Source organism: Balaenoptera borealis (assembly GCF_965194805.1).
Source record: "Balaenoptera borealis genome assembly, chromosome: 8".
NCBI lineage: Eukaryota > Metazoa > Chordata > Mammalia > Artiodactyla > Balaenopteridae > Balaenoptera > Balaenoptera borealis.
Genome location: NC_138865.1, coordinates 67,313,264 through 67,329,874, shown reverse-complemented (window position 1 = coordinate 67,329,874; position 16,611 = coordinate 67,313,264). Strand labels below are relative to the sequence as shown.

Here is a 16,611-nt window from a genome sequence, read left to right as displayed (position 1 = left end):
CCTCAGGATTGCTTTGGCAATTCTGGGTCTTTTATGGTTTCATACAAATTTTAGGATTATTTGGGAATTCCCTGGTGGTCTAGTGGTTAGGACTTGGCACTTTCACTGCTGGGGCCCAGGTTCAATCCCTGGTCAGGAACTAAGAATCCTACAGGCTGCACGGCACAGCCAAAACTAAAAAATAAAAATTAGGATTATTTGTTCTAGTTCTGTGAAAAACGTCATGGGTAATATGAAGGGATTGCATTAAATCTGTAGATTTCTTTGTGTAGTATGGCCATTTTAACAATATTAATTCTTCCAATCCAAGAGCATGGGATATCTTTGTATATCTTTGACTCATCTTCAGTTTCCTTTATTAATGTTTTATAGTTTTCAGCATATAAGTCTTTCACATCCTTGATCAGCTTTATTCCTAATTTATTTTTTTGGATGTGGTTTTAAAAGGGATTGTTTTTTAACGTTCCTCTTCTGATATTTCATTTTTAGTGTAAAGAACTGCAGCCATTCTGTATGTTAATCTTTATCCTGCTACCTTGCTGAATTCGTTTATTAGTTCTAGTAGTTTTTGTGTGGAGTCTTTAGGGTTTTCTGCATCTAGTGTCATGTCACCTGCATATAATGACAATTTTATGTTTTGAGGTAATTTTTTTATCGTGTAAGGTAAGGGTCCATCTTCATTGTTTTGCATGTGGATATCCAGTTTTTTCAGCACCATTTGTTGAAAAGACTATCCTTTCTCTGTTGAATGGTCTTGTTGCTCTTGTCAAAAACCATTTGAAAGTGAACCAACTTTTTACAGCTTCCTTTGTTTCAGTAGTCATTAAGAAAAGAGAGAGACAGGCCTCTGAGAATAGTGTACTATGAAGTTATGACTTTCTACTGCTTTTAGAATTATATTATTTCATCTGTTCTGCAGATCTGGTTTATTTTGATGGAATACTAGTTAAGTTCCATTAATAAGGAGAGTTTTCCTAAACTATTCATTGATCTACTTTACCCTAATATTAGTACTATGACATCTCATACTTCTTATCTAGAAAAATTATGGGTGATTTCCAGTTTTGTCTTCCTAGGAGGGATTTTCTTATTTAGGATGGCAAAATAATTTCACAGTAGAATCCTAAATTGTGTCTAGACACTACCACATGCAATTTTCTATTAATGTTTCTATTTCTCTAAATCCATGCCTAGAAAATGAATAAGGTAATAATTAACTTATTCTCAGATTGTATTGATATCAGGTTAGACTTTATGCATATTTTAGACTAAATATAGCAGATTTGATCAGTGATGGCACCAGATTGTAAGAAAATGTTGACATTATAAAATAACTGAAAAAATAGTTAAGCCACTAAAGTTTTTAAAGCACAGTATGAAAGACAGTATTGTAGAAAGATAGATTGGAAGCAGTAAGCAAATAAAAGCCAAAAGTGAGATGGCCCTTTTTTTTTTTTTTAATTTATTTATTTATTTTTGGCTGTGTTGAGTCTTCATTGCTGCACGTGGGCTTTCTCTAGTTGTGGTGAGCGGGAGCTACTCCTTATTGCAGTGCGCAAGCTTCTCATTGCAGTGGCTTCTCTTGTTGCGGAGCACGGGCTCTAGGCGTGCGGGCTTCAGTAGTTGTGGCTCACAGGCTCTAGAGCACAGGCTCAGTAGTTGTGGCTCATGGGCTTAGTTGCTCCGCGGCATGTGGGATATTCCTGGACCAGGGCTCGAACCTGTGTCCTCTGCATTGGCAGGCGTATTCTTAACCACTACGCCACCAGGGAAGTCCCGAGATGGCCCTTTTAAATTCATTTTTCTACTGAAGATTGTCTTTATATCATCAAATTTGTCTACTCAGCCAATAAATATACTGTTGCCATGTGAGTAACCTTTAATTAATTCATGTATGTCCAGCCAAAAAGTGGATATTTACTTTGTGTTCTTTCTTGGTTCATCTTTGATTTTGTGACTGTAACTGTTTTCTTATTTTTCTGGCTGAATGCAGATAAAATTTCTTGGTTCACATGTTGTTTTCAGCTACCCAGATGAAAAACTACTTTTCTACAATTTTAATTAAACAAAATTTTTATTGAAACATACTGTAGGAAGTAGGAAGGCTGATTTAAAATAATATGCTTTGGCATTTGGGACTGTATTTTTATTTGTAACTTTTCTCTAATGGATATTTGTTTGATTATGTTGTTAGCACTGCTCTCACTAATTTTATCTTTGGGTCATGAGTTCCACAGAATATCCTCATAAACAGAATTTATTATCCTCTGGTTCTACATAGTATATGAAACAAAAGCAAGCTATTAAAAATAATTTACCTAGTCATCGCTAATCTGTAGCTCTTTCTTAATCAGAATGACTTACTTGCATATTTTCAAATGTGTGGTGAAATAAGTATTTGAAATTGAGCAAAAAGAAATCTAAGTCCTATGAATTAATTTTGTATTACAAACATTTAGACCTTTGTTTTGGTTAATACTGGTTATTTCATGGTTTGTGTCTTTTAAGTAATATATTTTCTTATACAAAAATGTTTCTAATTTGTTAACAGAAAGTTAAATATATTTAAAAAAATTTTTTTATTGGAGTATAGTTGATTTACAATGTTGTGTTAGTTTCAGGTACAGCAAAGTGAATCAGTTATACATATACATATAGCCACTCTTTTTGGATTATTTTCCCATATAGGCCATTACAGAGTATTGAGTAGAGTTCCCTGTGCTATACAGTAGGTCCTTATTAGTTATCTATTTTATATATAGTAGTGTGTATATGTCAGTCCCAGTCTCCCATATTATCCCTCCCCCCCTTACCCCCTGGTAACTGTAAGTTTGTTTTCTACATCTGTAACTCTATTTCTGTTTTGTAGATAACTTCATTTGTACCCTTTTTTTTAGATGCCACCTATAAGTGATATCATATTATATTAAATAAATATACTTTTAAATGCATATTTATTTCTTCTAATAAAATTTTTTTAAAAAATTGATGTAAAACTTTAATTTCATGAGATGTTTTCATAGCAAAGAAGGGAGGTACATATATAAAATATAGACGATCCTTTATTTCTCTTATTTAGTTTAAACCTTGGTTGGTATTTCAGCCAGTATTATGGCTTTTACCTTTCTTATAAAGAAACTTGCTATTATTGTTAGAATATTGGTGCTTTTAACTTTCTACCCCTTTCTTTCTCCCCATTACATGTTCAGTCTGATTTTATCCATGTCCCTAAATCACCCAGATCAAAATCTTGGAACTTCTCTTTTTCTCTTTTCTTCATTCTTTATATATAATTGTAAAGTTAGCAGTTTTTTCAGACTCTTTTATTATCTTCTGTTCTCTACATCAGATCCTTACTATCTCATATCTGAACCATTACTGCAGCCTCTTAAAGAGTCTCCTTGAATACTTCCGTTTCTTAAAGCACTTCTGTCATTGCTACTTCTACCAATGAAACAGGCTTGATGCTTTAAGAAAAGATGCTTTAGAAACTGATGCTTTGGGAATCCCCTGGTGACACAGTGGTTAAGAATCTGCCTGCCAATGCAGGGGACACGGGTTTGAGCCCTGGTCCAGGAAGATCCCACATGCCGTGGAGCAACTAAGCCCATGTGCCACAACTACTGAGCCTGCGCTCTAGAGCCCACGAGCCACAACTACTGAGCCCGTGAGCCACAACTACTGAGCCCGTGAGCCGCAACTACTGAAGCCCGCATGCCTAGAGCCATGCTCCGCAACAAGAGAAGCCACCGCAATGAGAAGCCTGCGCACCACAACGAAGAGTAGCCCCCGCTCACCACATCTAGAGAAAGCCCGTGTGCAGCAATGAAGACCCAACACAGCCAAAAATAAATAAATAAAATAAATAAATTTATTTAAAAAAAAAAAGAAACGGATGCTTTTAAGAAAATGGTTCTATGTTGCTTCTAGGATCAAGTCATTGAAGGGTACCTGCAGTCTGACCCCAACTTACTTTTCCAGGTTTTAATTCACTCTGTTCCCTTACAGTTGTGTGCCCCAACCAAACTACTTCACATCTCTGAACATGCCTTGTGCTTTATTTTTTGTCATTTCTTCTATTTCCTCATCCTCTTTTGTGTTCATCAAAAATTTCTTCATGTTCAAAGAATACATGAAATTTAAAATTTTCTGTGAAACCTTCCCTAATTACCCCTACTGGATATAATCTCAATTTCTTTTATGTTCCTAAAGTATCTGTTTTGTGTGGCACTTACTATACAGTGTCTGGCATTATAATTTTTTGTTTACTTGTTTCATGTCCCTACTACATTTTAGTCTCCTTGGAGGCTGAGGCCACATGTTACTAAGGCCAAAACAGTCCTTAGTATAATGCTTTGAGCATACTTGGAACTCAGTACATATTTAATTAATATCTATTTTAATTTAGGTAATTTTGATGTAGAAGTTATAATTGAAGATATAAGCAGTGAATAGATTGATGTCATATATATTCTATAATTGGGAACCCAATTTAAATCAGTTTCAATTTGCAAAAGAACTTCTACTAAAATTTTATGGCAAAATGTTTCAAAATCAAGGGAGGAGTTTTCGTTCTTTTTAAATGCATATATTCTGGAAATTACGTTATAGGTTAAAATACAATAGTAGATTAAAATGTGATAGTGAAACTAATGAGATATTTTCTTCTAAATTTCTTTTTTTTCTTTACTTTAGTGGCGGCATGATTTTTTGCATGGATGGATAAAAGTACCTGTTACTCATGAAACACAGGAAGAATGTCTTGGGATGGCAGTGTTAGATATGATGAGAATAGCCAAAGAAAAGGATCAGACCCCCCTGGACATCTATAGCTCTGTCAGGTAATTTTCTTATGTAAATCCATATACATAAATATGAACAGTTACAGTTTTTATATAATTTATTTGTGTTTTCTGTGTTTGCCCATACTTTTTTTTGGTGTGGGTTGTTTGTTTTTGTTTTTATTGAATGATTCTTTAAATTCTATAGTGCTTTACAATTTTCAAAAGTTCCAAACACATGATTTCATATAATCCCTTAATAACCATTTTTTTCCCTCTACCCCTATAGTATCCCCTCCTCCTTTCCCTCTCCCAACTGGTAACCACTAGTTTGTTCTCCATATCTGTGAGGCTGCTTCTTTTTTGTTTTATTCACTAGTTTGTTGTATTTTTTAGATTCCACATATAAGTGAAATCATACAGTATTTGTCTTTCTCTGTCTGACTTATTTCACTTAGCATAATGCCCTCCAAGTCCATCCGTGTTGCTGCAAATGGCAAAATTTCATTCTTTTTCATGGCTGAGTAGTCTTCCATTGTGTGTATGTATGTATGTACACATGTATATACCACATCTTCTTTATTCATTGATCTGTTAATGGACACTTACGTTGCTTCCATACCTTGGCAATTGTAAATAATGCTGCTGTGAACATTGGGGTGCATGTATCTTTTTGAATTAGTGTTTTTGTTTCTTTTGGCTGTATACCCAGGAGTGGAATTGCTAGGTCATATGGTAGTTTAAATTGTAATTTTTTGAGAAGCCTCCATACTGGTTTCCACAGTGGCAGCACCAATTTACATTCCTCCCTCTCCAACATTTGTTATGCGTTTTTTCTTTTTTGATGATAGCCATTCTGATGGGTGTGAAGTCATATCTCGTTGTGGCTTCGATTTGCATTTCCCTGATGATTTGCGATACTGAGCATCTTTTCATGTGCCTGATGGCCGTCTGCATTTCCTCTTTGGAAATATGTCTGTTTAGTTCTTTTGCCCATTTTTTAATTGGGTTGTTTATTTTTTGATGTTGAGTTGTGTGAGCTGTTTATATATGTTGGATGTTAATCTTTCATCAGTCATATCATTTACAAATATTTTCTCCCATTCAGTAGGTTGTCTTTTCATTTTGTTGATGGTTTCCTGTGCTGTGCAAAAGCTTTTAAGTTTGATTAGGTCCCATTTGTTTATTTTTGCTTTTATTTCCTTTGCTTTAGGAGATGGATCCAAAAAAATATTGCTGCAATTTATGTCAGAGACTGTTCTGCCTACGTTTTCCTCCAGGAATTTTATAGTATCCGGTCTTACATTTAGACCTTTAATCCATTTTAAGTTTATTTTTGTGTGTGGTGTTAGAGAGTGTTCTAATTTCATTCTTTTACATCTAGCTGTCCAGTTTCCCCAGCACCACTTAGAACTGTCTTTTCTCCATTGTGTAGTTTTGCCTCCTTTGTCATAGATTAATTGACCATAAGTGTGTGGGTTTATTTCTGGGCTCTCTATTCTGTTCCATTGATCTGTGTGTCTGTTTTTGTACCAGTGCCATACTGTTTTGATGACTGTAGCTTTGTAGGATAGTCTGAAGTCAGGGAGAGTGATTCCTCCAGCTCTGTTTTTCTTTCTCAAGAATGTTTTGGGTATTTGGGGTCTTTTGTGTCTCCATACAAATTTTAAAATTATTTATTCTCGTTCTGTGAAAAATGCCATTGGTATTTTGATAGGGATTGCATTGAATCTGTAGATTGCCTTGGGTAGTATAGTCATTTTAACAGTATTAATTCTTCCAATCCAAGAACATGGTATATCTTTTCATCTGTTTGTGTCATCTTCATTTTCTCTCATCAGTGTTTTATAGTTTTCTGAGTACAAGTCTTTTACCTCCTTAGGTAACTTTACTCCTAGGTATTTTATTTTTTGATTTTATAATAATTAAATATTGTATGAGTAACTTTTCTTCCTTATGTAACACATACTTTGTGAGATAAAAGAAATCATTATTTTTTCCTTTTTCTTTTTCTTGTTTTATTGAAATATAGTTGACATATAGCACTGTAACAATGTAAGGTGTACAGCAAAATGACTTGATTTACATAATAATGAAATTATTATCACATTAGATTTGGTTAACATCCATCATCTCATATAGGTGGAAAAAAAAGAGAAAGAAAAAAATCTTTTCCTTCTGATGAGAACTCTTAGGATCTACTTTCTTAACAGCTTTCAAATAATACCATATAGCAGTGTTAACTGTAGTACATTACATTCTGAGTACTTATTTATTGTATAATTAAAAGAAATTACTGAAAGAGTTGGAGTACTACAGAAAATATCATAGTGTTAACTGAACTCGGGTTTGGCTGTTCGCTGCTTGAAAGCCAGTACTTGAGAGATGAGTGCTTGTAGGAATGGAAAGTTTGCTTTATTCTGGAGGCCAGCAACCTGGGAAGAATGCAGGCTCGTGTCCCACAACCACCTCCAAATATTCTGCTCGGCCATGAAAGTTTTTAAAGGGAAAAAGGGGAAGTAATCTCAGTCTGTCATTGAGGCAGGGATCGCATTCTTCACCATCTCCCACTGCATGTGAGTTTGTCGACTCCTAGTGATCTTTGTTTAGATGCTATCTTGTTCACACAGTTTGCTCATGAGATTACTGAAGGGGAAGCTGGGGAAAAGAGCTTATCATCTCTTAATTACTTATTCTTCATTTCTACCTCTTAAATCTAAGAAAAGTATCAACAGGTTAGGCGAGGCATTGGGTGATCAAAAGATTTGAAAGATGTGCTTGGGCTGGAGGCTAGTTAAAATATAGCTTTGCTAAAGTGACAAGACAAAAGGGGCCCCCTGCAGAGAGCTGCTTCCTGCAAAGGGTTGCTTCCTGCAAAGAGCTGCCTACAAATCCCCACTGTCAGACATCATTCCATTTCTATGGGATTATGGGTGAAGGTCTGTCTTCTGTAACTTCTTCACGCTGACATAGGGTGTGCTGTATTCTTAGAGTAGAAGATGTCAACGTGGCTCTGTAGCATCTCTTTGCTGGCAGTTTTAGTTGCCCACTTACATATACGGGTAGAGCAAGCTACAATTATTTTGAAGCCCACAATGATGCAGATTATTAAGAGCAATAGTGTTATTCCCATTCTCTTGAGGCTGGTTCTTGGAATTGTGCTAGCCGTAGATTCAGTACTTCTCAAGATGGAGCCGCTTATGTCATGGTCACAGTCTGGTCATCATGCAGTTAGCTTTTCCCCTCTGGTGGCAGTTATAGTATCTGTACAACAACTCAGGAATGTACATCAGACACTGAAAGACTCTGTGACTCTATTGTCCTAATTATTAACTTCTTGGGCCTGCTCTTTGTGACTGAGGGAGTCCTGGGAGACTTCAGCTTTTTTATGTACAAGAGGAGCCTTTGTACTTGGGTGGGAGCCCACAAGGTTCTGCTTGACTTTAATAGGTGTTCAACACCTATTTATTATTTAATTGATTCATTCTGAAAAGACTAGGTAAGATCAAAGGAATGAAAAGAACACCTGGAGGCATAATTTCTGGTAAGCACAAATTGTCTGTATAAATAATTGAGTCAGTATTTGTCAAGTAGTGGTCCATATTTATCACGACTAATTCAAGTGGTGATACTTGAATTAGTATCACCTGAGGTGCCTGTTAAAACAGAAGATTCTTGGGCGCTAACCCAAGAAGTTGGAATTAGTAAATCTGAGGTGACGCCTACAAATATGAATTTTTACAAGTGTTGTAGGAGATTTTTTAAAATTTCAGCTTTATTGAGGTGTATTTGACATATAAAATTGTAAGATATTTAAAGTGTACATCATGGTATATATACATATGCATTGTGAAACGATTCCCTCTATCTAGTTTATTAACACATCCATCACCTCACATATTTATCTTTTTTTTTTTTTTTTTTGGTGAGAATATTTAAGTTCTACTCTCTTAGCAAATTTCAATAATAGACTACAGTATTATCAGTTATAGTCACCGTGTTTTACATTAGCTCCTCAGACCTTATTCATCTTACAACAGATCCAGCAGATTCTCATACAAGTGATCTACATTCTCCAAATTATTCTTCTGCACACTGAATTCTGACAGTCAAGCCTATACAATTTTTTGAAACACTACTACAGCCCAGCTTTAATGGCTATAAAACTTCTACTCTTTTTAAAAGTATATATGACTATTATAAGAATGCTTTGATTGTTTTTTTGAAGTTTGAAGACTAAACATTTGTTTTACGTATTACATGCTTACCTGATTAGAAGTTTGAGGATGTCATGATCTGGTTAAAATTCCTTTTATTCCTAGAAATCCTTTTCTCAGTAACTGGCTTCAGTCCCTCCTTTGCTGAGTGCCCTCAAAACAGTTAAATACCCAATTTACAGGTTATCAGTTTCTGTGTTTCCCTCTCTGGTTTTAGGTATTCTTGTTTTGTTTTCAGATGTCTGGTAGTCCTTAACCTAAGGATGCAGGCCATAGCGTATGATTTTAGGAACTCACCGAGGTGTCTTGAAGATTCCAACATCTAAAGGAAAAACGAAAACATTTCTGTTTTCCACTAATGCCTTGATCTTTATTAAAATACAAACACCTCTTAGAATAGTAACTTATTCATTCGTTCGTTCATTTATTCATTTAACAACTTTTTATTGAATACCTGCTATAGCAAGACCATAGTAGAACGGAGTGAGGGAAGGAGTATCTTAGATGTCGTTAATAGAAACTGAAGGAATTGAAAGGAACACAGTTGAAGAACAGAGAAGCTTTGAGCCACTGAAAATGAGTTTTTAAATATGAAGCCATCTCTAGGCTTAAGCTATGATAGAACACTTATGCTTTGGAGACCATAATATTGTCCAAAGTCTAGTGTCCTAAAACAAGTGAATGTTTAATAATTGTATTTCTCTGATTATCTTTACCAGGATATAAATGCATCTGCAAAATTCTGCATCATTTTTCCTATATTTTACTTTTAAAACTGTGTAGATATTCATTTATTCATTATATTGATAAGATTTCATGATATTTTAAAACAGTTTTATTCAGGTATAATTTACATATCATAAAGTGCACTCATTTTAATTGTACAATTCAATATTTTTTATTGAGTTGTAAAGGTTCTTTATATATTATGAATACAAGTCTCCAGTTGTAGGTTCTCCTATTTATGATTTGCAAATATTTTTCCCATCCTGTGGATTTTTTTCACTTTCTTGAAAGTATTATTTGTAGTACAAGAGTTTAAATTTTGAAGTAATCTATCTGTATTTTCCTTTGTCTTTGGTACCATGATATTTAATATTAGATAAATAATTTATACCTCTACTGAAGGAAGAACATGCCTGATTTGCTTGCCTTCTTAATGTAATTTAACTCACTGATGTTTTCTGAATTTTCACTTCCAGCTCATTTCTGAGAAATAATCAAGGAACTCTACTCATTTTTAAAGTTTTCAGGAATAATGGAAGAACAGATGAATGATTAGTTCTTGGCAGAATGAAATAAGCTGCTTTGTTCCTAGAAATATCCAGTAGAGTATGGATCTCTGACTAGTATAACTAAAAACGTATTCTTTCCCAGACTTAAAAAAAAATACATGTAAGATACATCTCTGTGTGTCTGTGCCTGTGTGTTAGGTGCATCTGTGTCTGTGAGCACATGCCTCTGTGTGTACATAGTACCTGTATATATCAATATGTCTTTGTTCATCTCTTTGTGCATGTGTATGGATAAGATACTTACTCTTTTGTATGCCAGTTCCTAATTGGACATTGTGGCTTAGGTATTGGAGTACAGAAAATAAAGGAAACAAATAAGATTTTTCTGTTTTCATTCTCCATCTGCTCTTTAAAATCCTAAGTTTGCTAAAGGGTAGGAAGAAGAGAGCTGGAAAATAGAAAGAGTTTAAAGGAGACCCTGCTGAATTTGCGAACACTAGGCCAGGGCCAAGGCCACTTACATAGCAACTGAGGTATATACCTCATATCACTAGACTCCCTTTCTAGACAACTAAGCAAATATTAGAGTTTCCAGTGGCCTACTCCAATTGTAATAATAAGATGCATGTTTCATTTTATGGTACAAAAATAGTATAATAAGGCAAGGCTTAATTTCAGAACTTTTAGAGCCTGAATTTTAGGCTACTTTAAAAATTCAATAAGAAAAAGATCAGGAAAAATGTTTTTATGCTTCAAGAGTTAACAACTTTGTGTCTCTTGAAAAATTTTAGTGTTTCTAACAAGTCTGGTTCAGATAGCATGAAATCAAAGTGGATTCACCATATTTAAGAAATCATACATTCCTGTGGTGTTAGCAAAGGATGTATGTCTGGTCCTTTATTCCAGGGATCAAAGTGGAAAGACTTGTAGTTTGTTATCTTAAACTCTTCTTTTTATCTCCAGATAAGCTTTCAAAGCCTTGTTAAATCAAGTAGCCATGGGTGTTTATGTAAATTGTAATCCAAATTTATTAAGGCTCTTGGTATAACTAAAGTTTTTGACAGAAGTAGATAAAGTAGGAATCATTTGTATTCTGATTGTATTTTTAAGCCTTTTCAGGTTTTTTTTCCCTACACTTACTGAGGCTCTCCTATATGCTATCCAGACTTTCATTAAATTTTATATATCTGTTTATCTACAAATATATAATTGCCATGAAAAGGAAAAGAGTGTGACTTTTGATATCTGAAAAAATGAGTAGAATTTAGTGGGTGGAGAGAGGTAAGTGATGGAGATGGAGAGTACAGGCTCATGGAAGAGGCCTTGTAGCAGAAGTGACCACAGGAAGAATGAAGAGAGTCAGTATGGCTAGAGTCAGTATGGCTAGAGCTCAAAGGTCATGAGGCAGGGGCTAGACTATGTAGAACCTTAGCGACATGTTGATAAGGGTAAGAACACTAAGAAACTATGTAAGAGTATTAAGCAAGGGTAAAAAGATTAGATTTGTGTTTTTAAAAGATCCCCATGACTCCACACCAGTGTAGAAAACAAATCAGAGGGTTGGAAGAGAAAATGGAAATGTGGGTCAACCAGAGAGTAAGGCCATTGCAGTAGTTCCCCCAGGAGATGCAGTTGATTGGGTTAATAATGAGAAAAATGGGCAAATTAGAGAAATATTTAGAAGGTAAAATCAAAGGAAAATGGTGATGGATTGAATAATGGGGGTTGATAGAGAGGTTGTATGAGGGTGATTCCTGAGTTTCTGGGTCTTGTGGAAATAGGGGAACTGTAGTGCTGTGTACTCAGATAGGGAATGCTGTAAGAGGATCTTTCAGGGGAGGACGTTAGGGGGACTCATGAGTTTGGTTTGACACATTGTTTGAGGCACTTTTGAGCCATCCATATTATAAGGGTAAATTGACTTGACTGTGGAAGATATGGGTCTGGAGCTTAGTGATCTGCGCTACAGCTAGAGATATCATAGTCATTTGCATATAGAGTATCTAGTGCGAAAGAAAGTATAGATAAGAAGAGAAGAGGGCCCATAACTAAGTCTTGAGGAACTCCAACAATTGTCACCAGCTAAAGGGGATTGAACCTGTAAAGAAGATTGACGAGTAGCCAAAGAGATGGGAAGAAAATCAGGAAAGCTAAGGGGAGACAGTTTCAAGGAGAGCGTGATCAACAGTGTTGGATGCTGCTGAAAAATGACAAGTAAAATGAACAAGGAATTTGGTTTTAGCAACATGGAAGTTTTTCTTGATTTTAGCAAGAGAAGTTTCTACAGAATGATGGAACAGAAGCCAGATTGGGGTGAGTTAAGGAGTAAATGGAAGGAAGGAAAATAGAAATGGCTATATAAACTTCAAAAAGAAGCCAAATAGGCTGTAGCTGGAGGAAGATGAGGGCTAAGGAAATTTTACATTTAAGATAGGAAGAACATAAGTATTTTTAAAACTTGTGGATAGAAGAGAAATAATAGATAGGGTAAAATTCCCCAGAGGGTGGATATATATTAGAGGAAAAGAGGGGGTATAGGTAAGTTCATGTCAAAGGAATGGCTTTAAGAGATTTATACCTTATTTATTATAACAGGTGGGAAGGAGGAGAGAATGAATGCAGATGTATGAAATTTTGCTAGCAAGATATTGAGGGAGCTCTGCTTAGAGAAGCTTTTTTAATTTTTTCCCCCTAAGAAAGAGGTGAAGTCATTTGCCGAAAGTGAAGAGAAATGTAGCTGAGGTTTAAGGCAAAAGAAAGGTAGGAGGTTTGAGGATATTGGAGAGGGTTTGACATAGTTGTGGGACTTGGGAAAATTAATTGAACAGAGAAATGTCATAAAAGTGATGGCAGTGATAAAAGCCTATTTTAAATTGGTGATTATGAATTTATGATGCAACCTATCTACCTTGTCAAATGACTTTCTCCAGCAGCTTTGGCGACTTGAGTACAAAACTGAGAGTTCCTTAAGGGGATTAGGGTAGAGAGGGAAAGGGAGTAAGTAAGCAGTGGTATGCTGGTAAATGTTTAACAACCAGTTCTTAAAAAAAAAAAAGTCTGATTTGTTTGTAATTTTTGCTGATATCCATGGTTTAAAAACCCTCTCTGTGGCCAGTTTCAGAGTATCAACCTGACATCACTGAATGCAGAATTGAAAAGAGATGAGGAATAGCAAACCTTTTCCACCACTCGGATATGATAGACATTTATAACCTCAAAAGCATAGATAGTAGCAAAATGTAAAATAAAATTAAAAATGTAAAATAATTAGGAAGTGATGCCTTTTGAGTAATCATTACCTATATTTTAAATATACTTAATTTGTAAGTTTATTTAAGTTAAATTTTAATGATCGCTGTTTAATAATTAGTGCTGTTTAACAAATAATCCTTAAAATGTAACATTCTCTAAACGTTAGCCAGCTCCATCACTCAGGTACGGTAGAATGTGGTAAGTGATATTATGGAATGGTGCACAGAATGCTGTCATACAAAGGGAGTAGCATCTAATGTGGTTATAGAGGTCCAGAAAGGCTTCCTGGATTTGATGATGCTTGAGCTGAGACTTGTAGGATGAGTAAGAGCCAACCAGATAAGAGATGGGTGATGGGAAGAAGGATTAGCATATGTGAAGGCATGGAAATTTAATATAGTTGTACCTTAAGAAATAAAATGTTCTTCATTTGTGAGACATTTGAGCAGGAGAGAAGTAAGTTATCTACCTTCCTTAGGATATTTTACATAGAGATGGAAGTACAAAAGATTCAGAACATTTCCAAATGGAATGTTTTGATTGCAAAGGAATTATTAGGAGTTATTGAAAGTTGCCTGAGAAAATAATGCATGCAAAAGAAGTGTGTTTACCTAATGAAAATCAGTAGCATCTAACAAAATGTAACAATTTCCAGAATTCAGATACATTTTAGAGTACACCAAAAAATGGTATATAAGATAATCAGAGAAAATAAATTTTTAGACTCCAATGTTAACTAGACTATGTCTTCATTTCATTAGGGAAGAAAATTAACATCTCTTGCTCTAAAAATTTATGGTGACTCAGAATTTGTAAATGCATTCACATCATCAAACAAAACCTTAAGGTTTTATACTATATGGATGGTGGCTGTGTCACTTTTTTCCATTTGACTACTGTGCTATTTACTTATTATGGAGAAACATGGTGACCTCTCTTTTAATTTTGTTTTGTTCCAATTTGTTCTGCTGTTGTGTGTGCTCTTTACTCCTAGCTACAAGACATTTTTACCAAAATGTGTTCGAGCAAAGATCCAAGACTATCATATTTTGACAAGGAAACGAATAAGGTACAGATTTCGCAGATTTATTGAGCAATTCAGCCATTGCAAAGCCACTGCCAGAAACTTGAAACTTAAGTATCTTATAAATCTGGAAACTCTTCAGTCTGCCTTCTACACAGAGCAATTTGAAGTAAAAGAACCTGGAAGAGGTCCTTCAGGTGAGGAGATTTTTGCAACCATTATAATAACTGGAAACGGTGGAATTCAGTGGTCAAGAGGGAAACATAAAGAAAGTGAGACACTGACAGAACAGGTAATCCTCAATGATATGTTCTCATTCTTTGTTAATTTAAGTAGAATGGCAATAGAAGCAAAGTACTTTTAGTCATTTGAAACATGGTCTTGCACTTCTCTTCTCCCATTGATACAAATGGAAGTTTTTAATAATGTGATGCCAACAAGGTCATACCTATAGTTCTTTTCTCATTGTTCTTAAATGGCATTTTATTTAATTTTTTATGACTAAATAATAGTAATGGTGTTTTTATAGTTTCACTCTTGAATTTTAACTGATTTTTAAGGTAGTTTTGCTTCCTTTTCTCCTTTTACTATTATTTATAATATGAAGCACAGTCATGAAATTTAATTAGTTTGAAAAAGATTAATTTTCATTGATTTTATGATGTTGTATACTTGTTAAATAATTTAGTTTTTGTTTAGGTTTGCATTACGAATTTTAAGTTTGTTCATATCTATGTGGTTCTTAGGATATTATCAGTTTTTTTTTTTTATCTTCATTCTTTGGTAAACTTTCAATTTTCTGGCAATGGTTTCTATTAATGTTGATTGGATTGAAGGGTACTATAGCACACTTTAGATTCCTGGAGTGTGGATTACACCCTTTAATGCTCTCATTTTTAAGTGAAAGCAAGATACAGTGTAGTTTTAGGGTTACATTATTGGGGGAGAGAATCCCATTTAATGCTTATCTATTGGTATCAATACTTTTTAAAAAGAATTTGGAATGAAATCTCCTTCATAAGAGTCTTGTTTTAAAATGGCTCCATAAATTCTACCTGTTTTTAATATCAACTGCTCTTAATTACAGGATTTACAGTTATATTGTGATTTTCCTGATATTATTGATGTCAGTATTAAACAAGCAAACCAAGAAGGCTCAAATGAAAGCAGAATTGTAACTATTCATAAGCAAGATGGTAAAAGTCTAGTAAGTTTGCTTTATCATTAAATAATGGTTATGTTTTACAGTTGTCAGAAATAAGTATTTCAGAATCTTAATACCAAAGTTACTTTCTTGTAGGGATTTTGATTATAGTTTTAAATAGAGCTATAAACAAACAACAATTTAGTAAGCTTTTTGATTACATCTAGCTTTTTGTATCACTACCAACACTATCTTCCCGTAGAGTGTCTTGTATGTTAATGTATTTTTCAGTCATTTTCATAATTAGCAAAAGCACCAGTTACCTCCTGCCCTTTCCTCCCCCACCCCCAGCCCCAGTTGTGCTAGTTCCCTGTTGTAATGCTCATTCCTCACTACAGTCGACCCTCTGTATCTGCGGGTTCCATATCCACAGATTCAACCAATCGCAGATTGAAAATATTCAGGAAAAAAAATTCCAGAAAGTTCCAAAAAGCAAAACTTGAATTTACTACATGCGGGCAACTATTTACATAGCATTTTCATATAGCATTTACATCGTATTAGGTATTATAAGTAATCTAGAGATGATTTAAAGTATATGGGAGGATGTACGTAGGTTTTATGCAGATAATACGTCATTTTATATAAGAGACTTGAGGATCCACGGATTTTGGTATCTGTGGAGGGAGAGATAGATACGGAGGGATGGAGCGACAACTGTATAATCTTTTTTTACCAATAGAGATGTACGTAATTATAGTCATACCACCTCTTTATATAACAAAATGTAAACCAATCCCAGGTGATCCCTACCCGAACTGTGAGACATGTTTAATTCTAAAAGATTAACCCCTTCTCTTTTTTAAAATAGCTTCAGAGGGAATTCCCTGGCAGTCCAGTGGTTAGGACTCTGTGTTTCCACTGCAGGGGGCATGGGTTCGATCCCTGGTTGGGGAAC

The 16,611-nt window shown here is 34.8% G+C and overlaps 1 protein-coding gene across 14 annotated transcripts in view; it reads left to right on the top strand.

The window, feature by feature from the left end:
* JAK2 (Janus kinase 2) overlaps positions 1-16,611 on the top strand; it is a 248,006-nt gene that overhangs the window by 197,348 nt on the left and 34,047 nt on the right. For all 14 annotated transcript variants that reach the window (XM_082404344.1, XM_082404352.1, XM_082404354.1 and 11 more), the window contains 3 exons: positions 4,696-4,841; positions 14,480-14,801; positions 15,597-15,716. In XM_082404344.1, the coding sequence (XP_082260470.1) occupies positions 4,696-4,841; positions 14,480-14,801; positions 15,597-15,716 (588 nt within the window). The remainder of the gene's footprint in view (positions 1-4,695; positions 4,842-14,479; positions 14,802-15,596; positions 15,717-16,611) is intronic.